Source organism: Hylobates moloch, unplaced genomic scaffold (genome assembly GCF_009828535.3).
Source record: "Hylobates moloch isolate HMO894 unplaced genomic scaffold, HMol_V3 SCAFFOLD_8, whole genome shotgun sequence".
Lineage (NCBI taxonomy): Eukaryota > Metazoa > Chordata > Mammalia > Primates > Hylobatidae > Hylobates > Hylobates moloch.
Window position 1 is genome coordinate 48,357,544 of NW_026652283.1, and position 16,327 is coordinate 48,373,870.

General features: G+C 53.9%; 1 protein-coding gene across 1 annotated transcript in view; it reads right to left on the reverse strand.

Moving 5' to 3' along the window:
- Positions 1-3,826: 3,826 nt before the first annotated feature.
- The window catches only part of TRABD2B (TraB domain containing 2B), a 243,874-nt gene continuing 231,373 nt past the window's right edge, over positions 3,827-16,327 (reverse strand). The window contains exons 6-7 of the mRNA XM_032160781.2: positions 13,370-13,639; positions 3,827-4,296 (exon numbers count right to left, since the gene is read on the reverse strand). Coding sequence (XP_032016672.1) covers positions 4,092-4,296; positions 13,370-13,639 — 475 coding nt within the window. The 3' untranslated portion in view covers positions 3,827-4,091. The remainder of the gene's footprint in view (positions 4,297-13,369; positions 13,640-16,327) is intronic.

The following is a 16,327-nucleotide window of genomic DNA, read 5'->3' on the forward strand; positions in this document are numbered from 1 at the left end:
TAAGGCCTGCCTCTCTCCTTCTTGTCTGCCTTCATTCCTTTCTTCCTCCCCTTCTTTCTGCTTCCTTTCCTTCCTCTTTCTCTCTCTACACATCTGTTGAGCACCACCTCTGTGTCAAATGAGGACACAAAAGCAAATTCACATGACCCCTGACATTAAGCTACAGTCCAAGAGAGGAGCAGATACACAACTAGATAGTCACAACACTGGGCAGTGGGTATTGTGATAGATGCTAAGAAAGCACAAAGGAATGGGAGGGGGCTTCCTGGAGGAGATGCTATCTGTGTTGATCCTCAATGGATGAGCAGTTACAGGGGAGAAAAGGGAGTTTCCAGGGGTAGGGAGCAGCATGTGTGAAACATCCTGTCTATTCTAGAGATGACTGCACATCACGCTGGCCAGGCACAGGGTAAGAGACATGAGAGACGTGGCTGGTCAGCAGGGTTGGGTCATGAAGGGTCTAGAGGACCCTTCATGGGTGAGGCTGAGGACTTTGGTTCTTATCTCACAGTCACTGAAAAATTATCACCAGCCCCAATTCTGTTGTCTGCCACACAGGATGCCATCAAAGCTGCAATTCCCTAGAGAACTTCTCTTGTCCTTCACAGCATTTTAAATAGACTTTCCTTTAGGTAGAAGGATTTTCCCTCCTCTTTGGGATCCACTGTGACAATGGCCCTGGGCTGGAGATTAGGCAAGTGGGACAAGGGGCCTGAGCACCTAGGCTTGCCCAGGTCTAGCCGAGGCCAGGAAGTTGTAGATAACACAGTATTTAGCACGAAGAAAATATGCTTAGGGTCTTTCAATGCAAGGACAAATTTGCTCATAGACAGCACAAGGTTCCATGCTTCCTAGATCCCAGATCTTTGCCTCTCAGGGCTGGAGGCGCCCTCAGCAGCCCTTTGCAGCTCCCTGGCAGCCTGATTCTTCTCCCTCCACTGTGGATGATAGGGCTCTCCCTGTCCTCATCTGGCTGCTGGTGCATCAGACCCACCACTGGAGGAAGACCTGGGGACATGGCCATTCCGACATGCACCAGAGAGCCCTTCATCACACAGTCAGCTGAGAGATAGAGAACCCAGGGCCACACTAACATGCTGCCCGACCTTAAGCAGATCACTTCACCTGCTGGGTCTCAGGCCTTTCATCTTTCCTGCCTGCCTCACAGTCAAACAGAAAAGTCTAAGAAGCGCACACAAACTTCTCAGAGCAACAGGAGCATTTTATGAGGCTAGGCACCAAGAACATTTCTGGAAGAAATGTCAGTAAGTGGTGGATAGATCATGTCAAAGGTGTGGGTGGCTGCTTATGGAATGGTTGTTCTCTGGCCCAGGATGAGAGAATCCAAGTGCCCCAGCCATGCAGATTCCTGCATATGTGCCTCAAGTCTTTTGGGTCATAAGTCAGCAAGTTGAGTTCATTTCAGACCCTGGCCAGCTGGTGCTCCTCAGGGGTCAGTGGACTTTGGCACCAGATGTCTGACCACATTGGCTCTTGCTCTGGTGTAGGTGCCTGTCTACCCCATCAGTTAGTCCAGCCATCTCTCTTTAAACACTTGAATTAGGGGAAGGGAGAGTTTAGGATCCCCTAATATGCCCAGAGGAGGGATCTGGGAAAGACTAGGGCTGAATCTTCCTGAAGTTAAGGGCCAGGGCGACGTAATCTAGCATCGCGCTGCTTGTCCCATCTTGATAAAGAGTTCCTCTGGGCCAAGGAGAGTGGTTAGATTCAGCTCCAATACAGAGCCTGGCATTGCATGTGCTCAATAATTACACGCTGCATTAATTTACCTTCTTGGCTCAGTGCCTGGCACAGATCTGGGCACACGGTCAGGTGCCTGGATTGTTTACCCAAATGCTTCATCTTTAATTAACCTCAAGCTCCATCTCAATACATCTCATGCCATACTCTGCCCCAAACAGAGAGGAATCTGGCCTGTGTGTTTCTAATTCCTTTACACTTATCTCATCCAAATAGTGCTCTGCACGATCCGTTTGATGTCCAACTTCTGAGCCTGCTTTATAAGTCAGCTAAGCCCCTTCCCGCTCAGAAATAGGAAGTCACATTTTTGCCAAGGATAAACCAACTCCAGCCTGGACTGAGGTCAAGTTCAGTTTAGAGCATGGTGCCCACGGGGCTGGCTGGGCCCTCTAAGGCAGAGCTCCGATCTCCTGCCAGGTCTCAAGCTCAAACACGTCCATCAGGGCTGAGCTGTAAAGAATTCAGCTGCCTGCCAAGATGCCCGTGGGACTCCTGACCATCCCATGAGCTGCCCAGAACTTGCCATCTCAGAAGGGAGACAGCTGCCAAGCTGGGCAAGATGGCACTGGGGCCAATTAGCTGCCATCAAGCCTGCCAAGGGAAACCCACGAAGCTGTAAAGTTGGGGTGCACTGGGCTGGGAGTCAGCAGGCCCACCCGGCTGTGCAGCCTTGGAGAAGTGTCTCCTCTCTGTGGGCCTTATTATTCCTCCTACTGTTACTATTATCCATCAAGTGAAGGGTCCTTTCTGCTCTCAGGTTCCAGGACTCTGTAATTACTGAGGCACCTGCCCCGTGGGGTTTCAGGCCTAGGAGTTAGCCCACCTGGGTCCTCTGTCTCCTCAACCACCACCTTGAGGAGCCGAGGGGCTAAAGTCTCTTGGAGTCCCTGTCACCTGCCTCCCCACTTGGCTGCTGTGCCTCCCCAGGTGCCCCACAGCTGTGCCCACCTCTCGGCCTCTGATTTGTCAGGAAAACTTCTCATGGGCTCCAAGATCTGGCAAGTCAGGACATGCGACACGTGGCATATGCTGTTGTCAGAGCCCTTTGGCCAGAGGGGTCAACAAAGCAGCCGGCCAAAAGGTTTCTTGGTGGCGTGAAAGCTTGTGCTGGCCCCAGTCTGGGTGAGACCTGCCTCCCTTGGAGCTTCCCTGGCAGAGAGAACGTGGCAGAACAGGGAGCAGGTGGCAGGAATTGTTTTGCATCACACTGATCTGGGGCCACATCCTGGTGGGGGATCTTCAGCAAGTCCCTTCACCTCTTTGGGGGGCTCAGTTTCCTCATCTGTGAAATGGGGATAGTCACATCTCACAGAACTAGCACAAGGATAAGTGAAGCAAGTGTGCAAAGTGCTTGCCACGCTGCAGGCTTTGGACAAATGGCAGCTCTCATCACTATTAACATCATGTGAGGCCTAAGCCCCTGTCTCTAAAACTGCCCTCCTGTGCCCACTCCAGTCCCTCGGCCCAGCTCAATCCATTTAGCCAGGACTTCAACATTGAAACTTCTCCTTTAACCCAAGCTGGATTCATGACACCAGAACAGAGAGGTCTGGATTTATGTCCTCGCTCTCCCACTTGCCGTGTGACCTTGGGCTACCCACCTGGTTCTCTCTGGATCTCAGTTTATTCATCTGTTCCGTGGGGTGGGGACTGCTTTCCTCAGCACCAGTATTCCACCCCCCACCCCACCCTAGCGTTTTGGTTGAAAACACTTACCAAGAGCTCTGGAGGGCCAGTTCATAGACACTCAGGGGTTTCAAAGTAGCAGCATTCTCTTTCCTAAATTATCTTCCCAGGCCGTGGGTGCATCCAGCAGAGGGGAGGATGGCCAACGTTCACACCTCTGGCTCCCAAATCCAGCTTCACAAAGGCTAAGCCTGTCTGCCTGCCCCTCCCGCTGAGGGCCCCACAGTGGGAGAAGCCAAACCCAGACCCAGGAGGCTTCGGAGATCCAAGAGCAAGCCAGTCCAGAGCCACAGTCCACAGGAGGTCACTGATGTCCTAGGTTCCCCTCCCGGGCCAGCACTAGGGCTAGGGGGTTGTAACATAGGCCACATAAAAATAGTTTTATCGGTAGAATAAATACATTTTTCTTTTTTAATATGGACATGTATTTTACAAAAGAGCCCCATAGCACTATGGGAAATTAAGATCCTTCTACAAAAAAGAAGATGTAACTTGGGTACAGTAAAGCTCTAGAGTGTCTAGCCAATCCCATCTGGACTGCCCTCAAGGTGTTGGGCACCCCTGGAGGTGGTGGCAGGAGCAGTGGGGTGTGGCTGAAGACCCCTGTATCATTTCTCTGGCTTCTCCACTTGGGGTGGCCGAGGTCAGGAGGGCCCAAGGCTATGCAGCAGGAAGTGGACAGCGATGGTGGTGGCGACGGCGGGGAGGAGGCCCAGGGTGGGTGCCGAGCTGCTGGCAGGCCCTGGTGGGTCCTGCTGTTGTAGCTGGTCTGAGAGCTGGAACGGGGGCTTGGCGGTCCCCGAGCTGTGAGTGGGCTGCAGGGGCAGCGGTGGCGGCGAGGCGGTGGTGCTGGAAAGGAGGAAGCACATGGCAGAGTGACCATCGGCAGCCTCATCCTGGGCAGAAGCCTTGGGGCTCAGATCTGATTTTTTCAGGTCTATTTTGCCTCATACAATGGAGAAGGGAACAAGGAGCTTGAGCAGGCAAACCGGGCAGCCCAGAGCCACACAACCAGCCTGGCTGAGCTCCAGAGTCCACACGGACCCCCTATGCCAGGCTCTGGGGGATGGGCCAGGCCCTGGCAGCCACAGGTTGTCACCTCTCAGCCACTCAGATGTCACCACTCGAGAGAATGGGTCCCAGGCAGAAAGAATAGTGTTTTGGGGAAATAGATCTGGGGTACCATGGGGTGGTCAGTCATCGAGGTACACAGGTGCCCTGCCTGCTGGTTGCTCTCCCCTTGCAGACCACCAAAACACGCAGAAAACAAGACAAGCAACCCCACTGCGTTCCCTGCCATCGTCATAACTACCGCCTGTTGAGCATCCATCATGAGCTCAGCACTTTACAAGCAATATTTCTGGTCCTCATAACAAGCCTTCAGAATGGGTCTCATTGCTCCCTTTCCATGAATGAGAAAACTGAGGCTCAGAGAGACTGTGTGGTGACGGGGGAGGCTACCTGGTGGTCAGGTCCCAGAGGAAAGTGGGAGTGGGACGCCATGAGTCAGGAGCCCTGCGTCTGCCTTACTTTGCACAGCTGCAGGATATGTTTAGTGAGAGGTGCAGTCCTTCACGAATTTACAAAAACAGAATCTAGTTTCGGAAATAACAGGTGAGATTCTTGGCTCAAGAAAGCCCATGTGACAGAGAGAGATGGAAGGAGAGTCAGGGCAGGAGCCAACTGCAGGCTGACCTGAGCCCAGCACATGGTGGCCTTGGGAAGCTGGAGGCGGGGGCAGGGGGTACTCAGGGCCAGGTTACTGGCTTAGGTCCAGGAAAGAAACATATAGGAAATGGACAGGCAGAGAGAGACAGAGGCTAACACAGGGACTGAGGAGGGAGTGCACAACTACAGAGGCCTAGCAGAGAGGTCAGGAGTCTTGACAGGAGACCTGTGGACAAGAGGGACAGGCTCTGGGATAGAGAAACAGGCTGGGCCCAGAAGCAATGGCCATGCCTATCCTCGAGGAACCCTGAGCAGGCAGGAGGCAGACAGAGATGCAGATGCAGACAGAGGAACCCACAAGCCCCATCACCCAGAGGGGAGCACCGGGGGGCAGGAGGTAGATGAAGGGAAGGCCATGAGGGCCTCCTGGAAGCAGGGAGGCCACAGTCAGCCTGAAAGGCAGAGTGAATTTAGTTCCAGCATGGGGAGGGCACTCCTGGACGGTGAGAAAAGAACGTACAGAGCCCTGCCCCTGCACCATGCTCTCTGTGAAGCACTGGCCACTCCTTAACCTTTGGACCTCGTGACAACACTGGGAGGCAAGGATGACTGTTGTCCCCATTCCCATTGTACTTAGGAAGAAACTGAGGCACAAAGGGGTTAAGTGGCTTTCCTCCAGGACACAAAGCAGGGCCAGGATCTGAACTGGGCACACAGTAGGTGCTCACTAGCAGATGGGTGGGCAAGAAGCTTGCCCTTCCCTTTGGGCTGGCCAGCCTAGATGGTAGGCTGTAGAAACAGGGCAGGGCAGGCTTCATGGGGTCTGCAGCGTGCGTGCCTTCCTGCCACGCTTCCCACTGCTTGCCCCCCCTCGACAGGCTGCCCTGGGTCACTCTGGGCTGCATTTCCTCGGGCTAGGCCGTGAGATCCTAACAGCTGGCCATAATCACAGTGGTGAGAGCCTGTAATCATCACCACCAGAACTCAATCCAGGCCACCGCCTGGCCAGACGCCTCTCACACAGCCCTGGCTCAGCCTCAGCTAGGCCGGGTGGGCAGGGGAGGGAACCCAGGGCCACCAAGCACATCCTGACTCCACATGGGCTCTTGGCTTGGGAGCAGGTGTCCAAACGGCCTCTGGCACTCTGTCCTGGCTTGATGTATGTCATTAAAGAGAGGGGTCCTCACTCACTGCCCCATCCCTCTCTCCCTCTACTCTCTCCTGGTGATGCTCTGGCCTTCAGCACGCCCTGCAGCTTGCATAAGGTTCCTTTCAACCTGGTGTGATGTGCCATGATCTTCTGTCTTTAGAGAGACTCCAGGGAACTATCAGGAGGGGAGGGAGCAAACTCCTCTTCCACCCAGAGGATGCAGGCATGGCGTTTCTGAGTAGAGTGTGTGTGTGTGGAACGGCGGGGGGAGGGCCAAGTGGCTTCCAATGTCCCTTACCCACAGAATGGAGCATGTTGTGCCTCCCACCCTGTGCTAGCCTGATCTGGCCTGACTGCCCTCCCCTTTCATGGTTCTCTCAACACATACCACCCTCTCCATCACACCTACAGTCTTGCTGCCATTTTCCTACTCACCTTTGAAGGCCAGACTCAATGCCCTTCCCCTGGAGGCCTTCTTTGATCTGCCTTCCATCCCTCAATGCCACCTGGGGCAGTTAAGGCTTCCCCCAAACCTTGTACATTTCTCATTGACCTCTCTGTGTTGTAGATCTCCATTTATTATATGTGGTTTGCACGGGTTTCTATATGTAACGTGCTTCGAACAGTGCCTGGCACACAAGAAGTGCTAGATGAGGTTGGCTCTTTTTAGCATCATTATTAATATTTTTGTGTCTGTGTCTCTCCTAATAATAACACCTTCCACTTACAGAGCACTTATAGTGGCTGGCAGACATTGCTTGGTCCTAGACAAGTGTTATGTTATTATTATTCCCCTTTCTAAGGTGTGGAAACTGAGCTTGAAGGACTTCAGATTTCTTGCAAGAGACAGTGTCTCCCCAGCCTGAGACAGGCCAAGGAGCTGGCCCTGACTGAACAGATGAGCAAACCCCTGATGGAGGGCCCATGAGCGAAGCGTGGGTGCTTCCGGCTGAGAGCTCTCAAACCCGCAGATGGAGGCTTGCCAGGCGGGGACACTGAGGCCTCATCTGGCCTCAGCCCCTGGAGGGGATTAGTGCCTGTGCCCGGCAGGGATCATTACCTCAGCCTCTTTCCTCCCTTTTTTTCCTAATGAAAACAAAAACAAAAATAAAAAAAAGAAACCCACATACAAAACACAAGAAGTCCATAAAAACGTCCTCCTAGCTGCTGCCCCATCTTTTCAGCCTGAGGAACTGTTGGTTTGGTGGGCTGGCTTCAGGACAGCAGGCTGGTGTGCCCCTTGAGGTGCCCGGCGCTGGGGCCCCCACTGTCAGAAGGCGAGACCAAGTAGGAGTTATGAATACTATGTCTCACAAGGCGCCCAAAGGCATTTTCTTTCACACTTTGAAAACCAAAGATGAAAACTCCTGCTTGGAGCCTGAGAGGGCTTTTTATTGCTTGGAAGGAGTCCCAGAGAAACGGGGCAGGACTGGTGGGTGGGTGGAGGACAAGCCCCTCCAAATGCCCCCAGCCCACCTCCTGGGCCTGACTCTGCTCACAAAGCTCAGTCCCCCAGTCCAGATCCCCACCCCTTCCTAGGCTCACAATGGGGGAAACTGTCTCATGGCAAAGTGGCCTCAAAGCCAAACCAAACACTGCAAGTGTTCCCAGGCTCCACAGATGGCTGGCACCAAGAGGCCGCGTCAGCTCTGAGTCAACAGGGACCCCAAAGTGGGGAAGAGGCCCTCTGCTTGGGCAGAAGGCAGAAGCCTGGCTCTAGGCTGTAGTGCGTTCCTGGCTTGCTGTGTGACTTTGGGCAAGTGCTATCCTCTAGACCTCAGTTTCCCCATCAACACAATGAACAGGAACAGCCCCATGGACTTTAAAATGTTTCCTAGCAGCAGAAGCCAGAGCGAGATCTTAGGTAGAGGCCCGAGGCAGAAATCACAAGCCCGAGGCAGAAAGCAAGGCTGTGTGTGTCTGAGACGCTGTCGGTTGTCTGACCATGAGGCACCTCCAAGGGGCTCCCCGGAGCAGGGGTGGATCTTGGCACTAGAGGGTCTCTGAGAGCCATCCCAGTCTAGGTTCTGGGCATCCCGAGCCTTCTTGCCAGTACAAGGGGCTGGTGGGCTGTGCCCTGACTGACCTCCTTAGAGAGCTTCAAGGAGACACAGAGGAGACCGGATTTGGGGCACACAGGGCCTGGGTCACAGGTGGCCCTCTGCCTGGGGATAGAGATCTCACTGCGATCACTTAGCGGAGACCCTGTTGTGATTCCAGTCTGGGCCTCAGCCTCCCTGGGCCAAGCAGGTCGGATGAGAGATCCAAAGCAACTGGTTTGCCTGCAGCTCTGGATATCTAGGACTTTGGGATATCTAGGGCTCCTCCCGCCTCCACACCTTTGTCCACATGGTCTTCTGTGCTGGGAGTGCCTTCACGCTTTGCTCAGCCTCACTGGGCCATGACTGATCAATTCCATCTTGGGCACAGGGCAGACAGGCTTGTTTTCTAATAGCTTCATAGCAGCCATAGCTGGAAGGGCCTGTCTGTCCCTCAGATGGGAAACTGGGCCCAGAGAGGAAACGGGACTTACCAAGATCACTCAGGAGAACTGAGGCAGGGTGTCCGGACTGTGGCTCCGGGGCTCTTCGGTGGCACCACACTGGGAGCCATCTGTCCCTGGCCATGACACGAGACTTTTCCTCTTCCTGTCCCTCACTAGCACCAAGTGCAGTATGTGCCCAACATGTTCCTGTTAAACTGGGGGAAGTTCACAGCACCCACCCAATGCCTCATTTAAGGGTTCAGGCCGAAGGCCCTTTCTGCTAGGGTAGGGGGCTGGTCATCTCAGACCAGAGACTCTGAAAGTCACAGGCGTCAATACGAGCTGCAACTGTTACCGAGTGTTACTGGTGGTCTGATGCCAGCTTCAAGCTTACGAGCATCATCTCACATAATCTCTAAGCCTCAAAGCAAGTAAAAGAGGGGACTGGATTTGAACCCCATTCTGCCTGAATTTGTCTGTTTTTATTCATTGGATGATTCTGCTTCCCATTCTCGTGGGGGCATCTTCTACCTCTAATCTGATGGGGTCATCTTCTGCCTCTAATCTAATGGGGTCCTGTCCTCACCTGGAGACTCTGCCCATCTCGAACCATCCCAGAAGGAGGCCTGGCTGTGCTATGGGGAACTGGAGCTGGAGAATCTGGAGGCAGGAGGCAGACACTGCGTCTCTTCCCTTCTTTGAGAGCTCTAGCCATCTGCTCAAACTTCAGGGGAAGCTGAGACCCAGAAGGCAATGACCCTGAGGCACATGTGTCCTGCACACCCTCCCCCTGCATGGTGGAACCAAGGCTCTGCATCTGTCTTGTCACCCACCTCTGTGCCCTGCTTTGGGCCATGCCTGGCACTGGGAAGATAGTCTCTTCCCTACACCTGGCCAGCATGACTTGCCCAAGGACTTCCAATCTAGATGGCCCAGACATTCTGCTCCCTATTTATGAAACTCCCCTTCCTCTCCCATGTCAGCTGTGGACTTGGAGAATCAGAGCTGGTATGACCTCCAAAGATCCATCAAGGCCCTAACTGCACAAAAGGAGAAACTGAAGGAGTGGTACAGGTCCCACGCTGCACAGAAATGACCTCTACCCTGTTTCAGAGCACCCTGGTCACAGCCCTGCCCTTCCCCCAAGCCTGGCTCTCAGAGGTGGGGGGTTCCCCAAGAATATTCTACCACTGCACAGCCATCTGTGGACACACGCTTCGTCTGCCCTTTCCATGGGTCCCCACAAATCATCCTGCCATGGGCTACTGCTTCTCTAAACTTCCTCCAGTGTGTGTTTACATCTCGGGTGATGAGGGGCAAGGGGGAGGCCAGCCTGTTCCAGGTGGCACCCGGGACAGGCGCTCCAGGCGCATCCCTGGCTCACTCCCTCCTTCTCACACTTGCTCCCAGCCCAACCCAGATCGGATCCTCACGGCCTCCCGGCCTAGAGTATGAGTGAGGACTCGCAGTCTGTGCTACTGTGTCAGGACAGGGGCACCCACCAGCACTACGTGGAGGAAGGGAGGGCTTAGCTGGGCCGGGGAGAGGGGGAAGGGCAACCACATGGTGCTGGGTGATGACAGAGACCCTTAGAATCAGGCAGGTCTGCCTGACTCTCTGCCTGGCCTTAGGCAAGTTACCTAACCTGCTGAGTCTGTTTCCTCTGGGATAAAATAGGCCTACCTTCCACAATTCTTGACAGAAAAAGGGACAGAATGGAGGCAGGTATCTGGCACAGTAGGGGAAGCTTGACAAATATCCACTGGCACCCCACTCCAAGCAGAGAGAGGAGCCGGACGAAGGTGTGGAGGTGGGACGGGGCACCTCGGGTGGCACACAGCCTGGTGAGGACAGCGGCAGCAGAACCCGAGGAAGCAGGGTGGTGGCTGAGGCGGAAAGAAGGTGAAGGCCCTGCATCTGGGCTGAGCAGCGGCGTGGCGGGCACTGTAGGACCCCAGGCTGAGGAGCGGCCATGCGGGAGGGCACTCGGGGCCAGGACGACAGGTGCAAGATGAGCTGGGAGAGGTGATGGGGAGGAGGGGATGGCTCCAATGGGGTTTCGGAGGAGAAAAACGAGAAATGGGAGTAAAAGCTTCCCCAAAAATGGTTTTGTTAGAAGGACTATCAATGGGCCCCAGGTCACCCCCAGTGAGCTCTCATCTGCTTCTCTTAGAAAATTGGAAACCTGGGGACTGCAGGAGGGTGGGGCGAGTCCCCTGGGAGCAACGGAGACTGTGCCCTGCACCTGGACCTCTCAGGGAGCTCAGGGCCTGCTCCCCTAGAAGCGGCAAGAAATTCCAATAAACAGGCTGCCAGGCGGGGGTGGAAACTTTCTTCTCCAACCCAACCAGATGGAATAAAGTTAGCCAACTGCAATTTACCTGTGGGGATACAGAAGGGGCTCCCTTCTTGCCAAAGAAAAGCTGTTTTCTTCTCCTGAAATCAGGCTCTGTGTTTCGGAGCTATGTGTTGTGAGAAGGAAGCCGTTTGGAGTCATTTGCTGAAATCTACCTTTCAGACATGGTTAGGGGCTGGAGCTCCACTGCTGGAGCTGACAGCCCAGCTTCCCGTCACCCCATGGGCTGGCCCCACCGCTGGCCAGGTCTCCTGATCACCCTGGTGTGTTGATCAGGACTCTGAGTGACCAGCCTAATTGGAACTTTTAATGGGCTGCCAGCTCCTTCACTTGCCTCAAGCCTCCTTGGCAGCCTGCAAACCCTCCCTGCCACTGACGAAAGTGGCTCTCAGTAACTCTATGCCCTCACTCCCGATTAGAAGGGGGAGGCCCATGCTGGGCACGTGACCCAAATGTGTCATAGCCAATATAGGCACAGTAATGCCTTAGGCAGGCAGGGTGATATGGTTAGGCTGTGTCTCCACCCAAATCTCATCTTGAATTGTAACTCCTATAATTCTCACGTGTTGTGGGAGGGACCTGGTGGGAGATAATTGAATCATGGGGGCGGTTTCCCCCATACTATTCTTGTGGTGGTGAATAAGTCTCATGAGATCTGAAGGTTTTATAACCCCTCTCGCTTGGTTCTCATTCTCTCTTTGCCTGCTGCCATGTAAGATGTGGCTTTGCTCCTCCTTGCCTTCTGCCATGATTGTGAGGCTTCCTCAGCCATGTGGAACTGTGAGTCAAAGAAACCTCTTTTCTTCATAAATTACCCAGTCTCGGGTATGTCTTTATTAGTAGCGTGAGAACAGACTAATACACAGGGCCAGGTTCTGCAGAAGTACATTTCTCAGTAACCCAAGGTTCTCTGAAACCAATGCCCAAAGGATCAATGGGCTTGACTCCTATTTGCTGGAAGTCTTTTAAAGATAGTGTGTACCCCACAGTTTATGATAAAGGGCTGGACCATGTCAACACTTTGTCGTTGGCTCTGAGACCTGGCTGTAGGAGATTCATGAAGTGCAAAGTGCAAGAGGCAGCCCTTGATTCCTTGTGGTGACCCTGGTCAAACCCTCTCCGACTCGGGCCTTGGTTCACCATCTATAATGCAGAGCGTAGTCAGGGTTTCCCACAGCTGCTCAGAAGAATCTCCAGGTGTACTCGCAACTTACAGATTCCCAGGCCCTTGTCCTGCACATTCTGATACATGAGGTCTGCGGTGGGGCCTGAGAATCTGTTTATTTAACAAGTAGCCAAGGTGATTCTCTCTAGGGTTTTGGGGGAAAATCCTGGATGGTGATCTCTAGGGTCCAGACACAGAGTCTGAGGCTCCCTCTCATAGAGACTCTGAGATGCAGACTGTATGACTGCTGAGCATGGCATATTCAGGGCTGGGCCACTGCAGTGGGTAGGACTCCACCCCATCACTGACAGTCCCTCCCTGGGACATTCCCTGTGCTCTAGCAACACTGTTCACTAAATATGGAGATTCCTGCCAAAAAGTGGAATCTAGGGAAACTCCTGTGTACTGAGATTGCAGGCAGAGGTTGGAAGACAGCATCCTGGTCACAGCAGGACTTTGGTGACAGACAAGCTGAGGTGGGTGGTAGAGGTGGCAGGAGGGGATATAGGAAGAGGACAGAAGGGTCTCCGTGCATTAGGATGATTTCTTGTATCTGCCCATTTTCAACAAGATATATCACAAATCCCCCATGCACTCCTAAGACAGAGCCCACAGCTTCAAGGGCATTGATCACCATCTATCCCATCTCTCTCTTAGAGCACGGTCCCCTTTGCAGCCTTCCTGCCAGGGTGTCGGCTACTCACACCTTCCAGGCACAGGGAGCTCATGCCTTTTGGCTTAGCCAGCTTGTTCCATTTTCTCCTAGTTTCACCTTCAGTCCGTGGGACAAATGGCACCCTGTTTGTATAAGTGTGTCCCAGGAAAGTTGAGTGCAAAGCAGATTTGTGCACTGTGCCTGAAGAAAGCTTCTATTTCCTCACCTTTAAGACGCAGAGAATTGTACTTGTTGTTGAATTGCTTTTGTTTTGAGGATAAAACTAAACAATCAGATGTGAACGTGCTGTAGAAAGCCACCTGCCACACTTCCTTAGAGCAGGGCTGGCCTGACGACAGTGTGCCCAGCTGTGGGGGGTTCAGGGTATACTACCCCAGGTGCAGACGCCCAGCTCCTGGGCAGACCTGCCCTCCCTGGCTCACCTGTCCTCGATGCGGACCCAGAGGTCATTGAACTGCCGCGGCCGCTGGTGTGTGCTCTGCTTCTTGTGCCACTTCCTCTGCCGGCCAAACTCCTCCAGCTGGCTGAGGCTGTCGGGGAGCAGGAGGTGTGGGGACAGGGCTGGATCCTCATCCTCTGGTAGGGTGGTGGGGGTCACGGAAGGTGCTTCGGAGACAGCGGCAGCTGGGGTCACTGGGGCCGGGCTCGTCGAGGTCCCCTCAGGAGAGGGCGCTGGGCTCTGGGGGGCAGGGCTGGAAGGAGGTAATGGCACATGGGGCACATGTGTTGGAGAATGTCATCCATGTGTGGCAGGGAATACAATCCAATTCAGTGGGAATTTGTCATGGCAGGAGAAAGTGCCAGGGTGCCCCTGCTGGGCCCGGTGACAGCAGCCCAGGAAAACCTCGTCTGGTGCTGAGAGCCAGTGCTTTGAGTCACGCTTTCATTTGTTTAGTCGACGGTTATTTACTGAGCACCAACCCTGTCCCAGGCACTTTTTTAGGAGGTGGGTATCAGCATGATGCAAACAGACAATGCCTCTGATCTCTGAGAGCTTACATTCCAAAGCAGAAGACAGAGAGTAAAACAGAGGATGTCAGACACTGCCAACTGCTGAAGAGCAAATAAAACAGAGACAGGTGTGAGAGTGGGGGTGAAGGGTGCTGCTCAGGGAAGGTGGTCTGGTCACCAGCAGGTGATATTTGAGCCCAGGCTGGGAAGAGGGGAGGGAGCGAGCCCTGGGTAGGTCTCTGGGGCATATCTGAGCTTGGTCAGGGTCTCATTTATTCAACAACTCTGGCTGAGACTTTAGGTGAGTTTAACCTCACTGCACCTCAGTCTCCTACTCTGTGAAATGGGGGTGTTGAAGCCTGTATCTCACAGGGTACTTCATCAGGATTATGAAGGTGAACACCGGCAAAGCACCGAGAACAGTGTCTGGCAAATAGTAAGCAGCCAAAACATTTAAGTAATTAATATTATTAGCATTGTGCATTCATCCAACCCTCCATTCATACATTCAATACACATTTCCTGTGCGCCTTTTCAGTGGAGCAAAGACTGTGTTAAGTAGTCAGAGTTTGAGCTGGAGGTAGAGTGATGTGGGTCCACAGCCCGGCTCCACAACTTGCAGGCCGTGTGACGAAGGGCAAGTTACTTAATCGTCTCAAGCAGCAATGAGCTGTAGCACAAGAATAATAATACTACCTACTTCATGGGGTTGTCATGAGGATGAATGGGATGACGTCTTAACACAGTGCCTGGCACATAAGCCTCTCTTGGATGTTGGCCGACAAGCAAATAGACCTGGCTGTCAGGCAGGTGCTAAGGTGTCATTTGTCACATTGTGGAATTCATGTTTTATACTGGGGCATACACGTGCACCGCTTAGCCCAAGGGCACCCTGTTTTTCTCCCTTTTATTCTTTCCTCTCCAGGGCCACAGTAGAATTTGTTTTAGGGACATGTGATCCTGGGAGAAGGTTGGGAATGGTTTCAGGAATTGTGGCTGAGTGAGCAGCTTGCAAGGTTAGGCAGTACCCAAGACAGCAGGCAGGCCGTCTTCCCAGCTCACTCTCACACGGCACGATGGGTGAGGAGCTTCTCTCTTTGCAGGAAAGAAGGCCATCAGCTCAGCCTCTCCTCCCCTACCCCCATGGCAACCCCAGATTCTCAGGATTCAGGCTGCCTGGAGATGCCGCAGCTGCTGGGGAGATAATTCAAAACAGTCAGACAAAAAGCTAGATCCAGGAAGCACCTGTGGCCGATGATGGCTTTTATTGTTGGAGCCTCCTCAGCATCCCTGCCCCCCTCCGCCCTGCCAGCTCCCTTGCTCCCCCGTGTAGGAGGCTAAGGCTGAGAGTCCTTGGAGCAGAGCCCATGGGGGAGCTGTGGAGGGCCCCCTCCCCTAATGCCTGGGCTCTGAGATGAATAGGAGGCTAGCCTCACTGGGCTGCCTGCCTCCCCTGCCCTGGCCAGAACAGACACAATGAGCTTCAAGGGGAAGGTCCTTGGGGCTGCTGGGATGAGGGCTGGGGTGAGGGGAGAGGAGGGAAACTTGAAGAAGGCTTTGTCCCTGAGGCTACCTTGGAATCCCCACCCCTCAAACACATGCTTGCCCCTGGACCCCAGTACAAACTAATGCGTGCTGGGCTGAAACGGTTCAGGCAGGAAGAGCAGCCTTGTCAGTTTGACTCTGATGAGAAGTGGTGGGAGACTGGGATGAAGTCCCAATGTGGGGGTTTATCGAGACCTCAGGTCACCCTCAGAGCTGGTACAGGAAGTAATAGGAGTTCAGGGAGGCCCTAGAGCCAGACTGCCACTTACACCGCTGTGTGTCCTTCTCCAAGTGACTTCACCTCTCTGGGCCTCATGTTTCTCAAGGATAAGGCGGGGAAACTCATAGCTCTGACCTCACAGGGCTGTTATGCAGATTAAATGAGTTAAAAGGTCTTAGAGCCTGGTACGGAGCGAGCAGTTAATAAATACTGGCTATGAGGGTCCAAGCTTCTTTCAAACTCCGGGTCTTTACGCTGGAGCATGAGCTGCATGGAACCCTGGAGTCTGAGGATCCTGTCACTGACCTCTGCGGCTCCCCGGGACTCAGAGCCTGGCTCTTGCTGACACCTCTCGTGCCCAGCCTGGTGCTGGTGCTGTGGAACCACAGATGGACTGAGCTGGTCCCTACCCTCGGGCAGCTCCTAGACTGTGGGGGTGGGGGTTGGAAGACCTGGCAGGAACAGCGATGGCCACTAGTGGCTATTTGAGCAGGGTGGGTATGTCCTGACAGGAAAGTTAGGGGTGAGGGGCATAGCCAGAGACAGCAACTGAGAAGGTGAGGACCAGGAGTGGGTGGGGCAGCAGGGCTGCCACAGAGTGGGGCTGTGACCCAGGAAAGAGACCAGGGCCCTGCCCATCCTCCCAGTACCACCTTGATTCAGA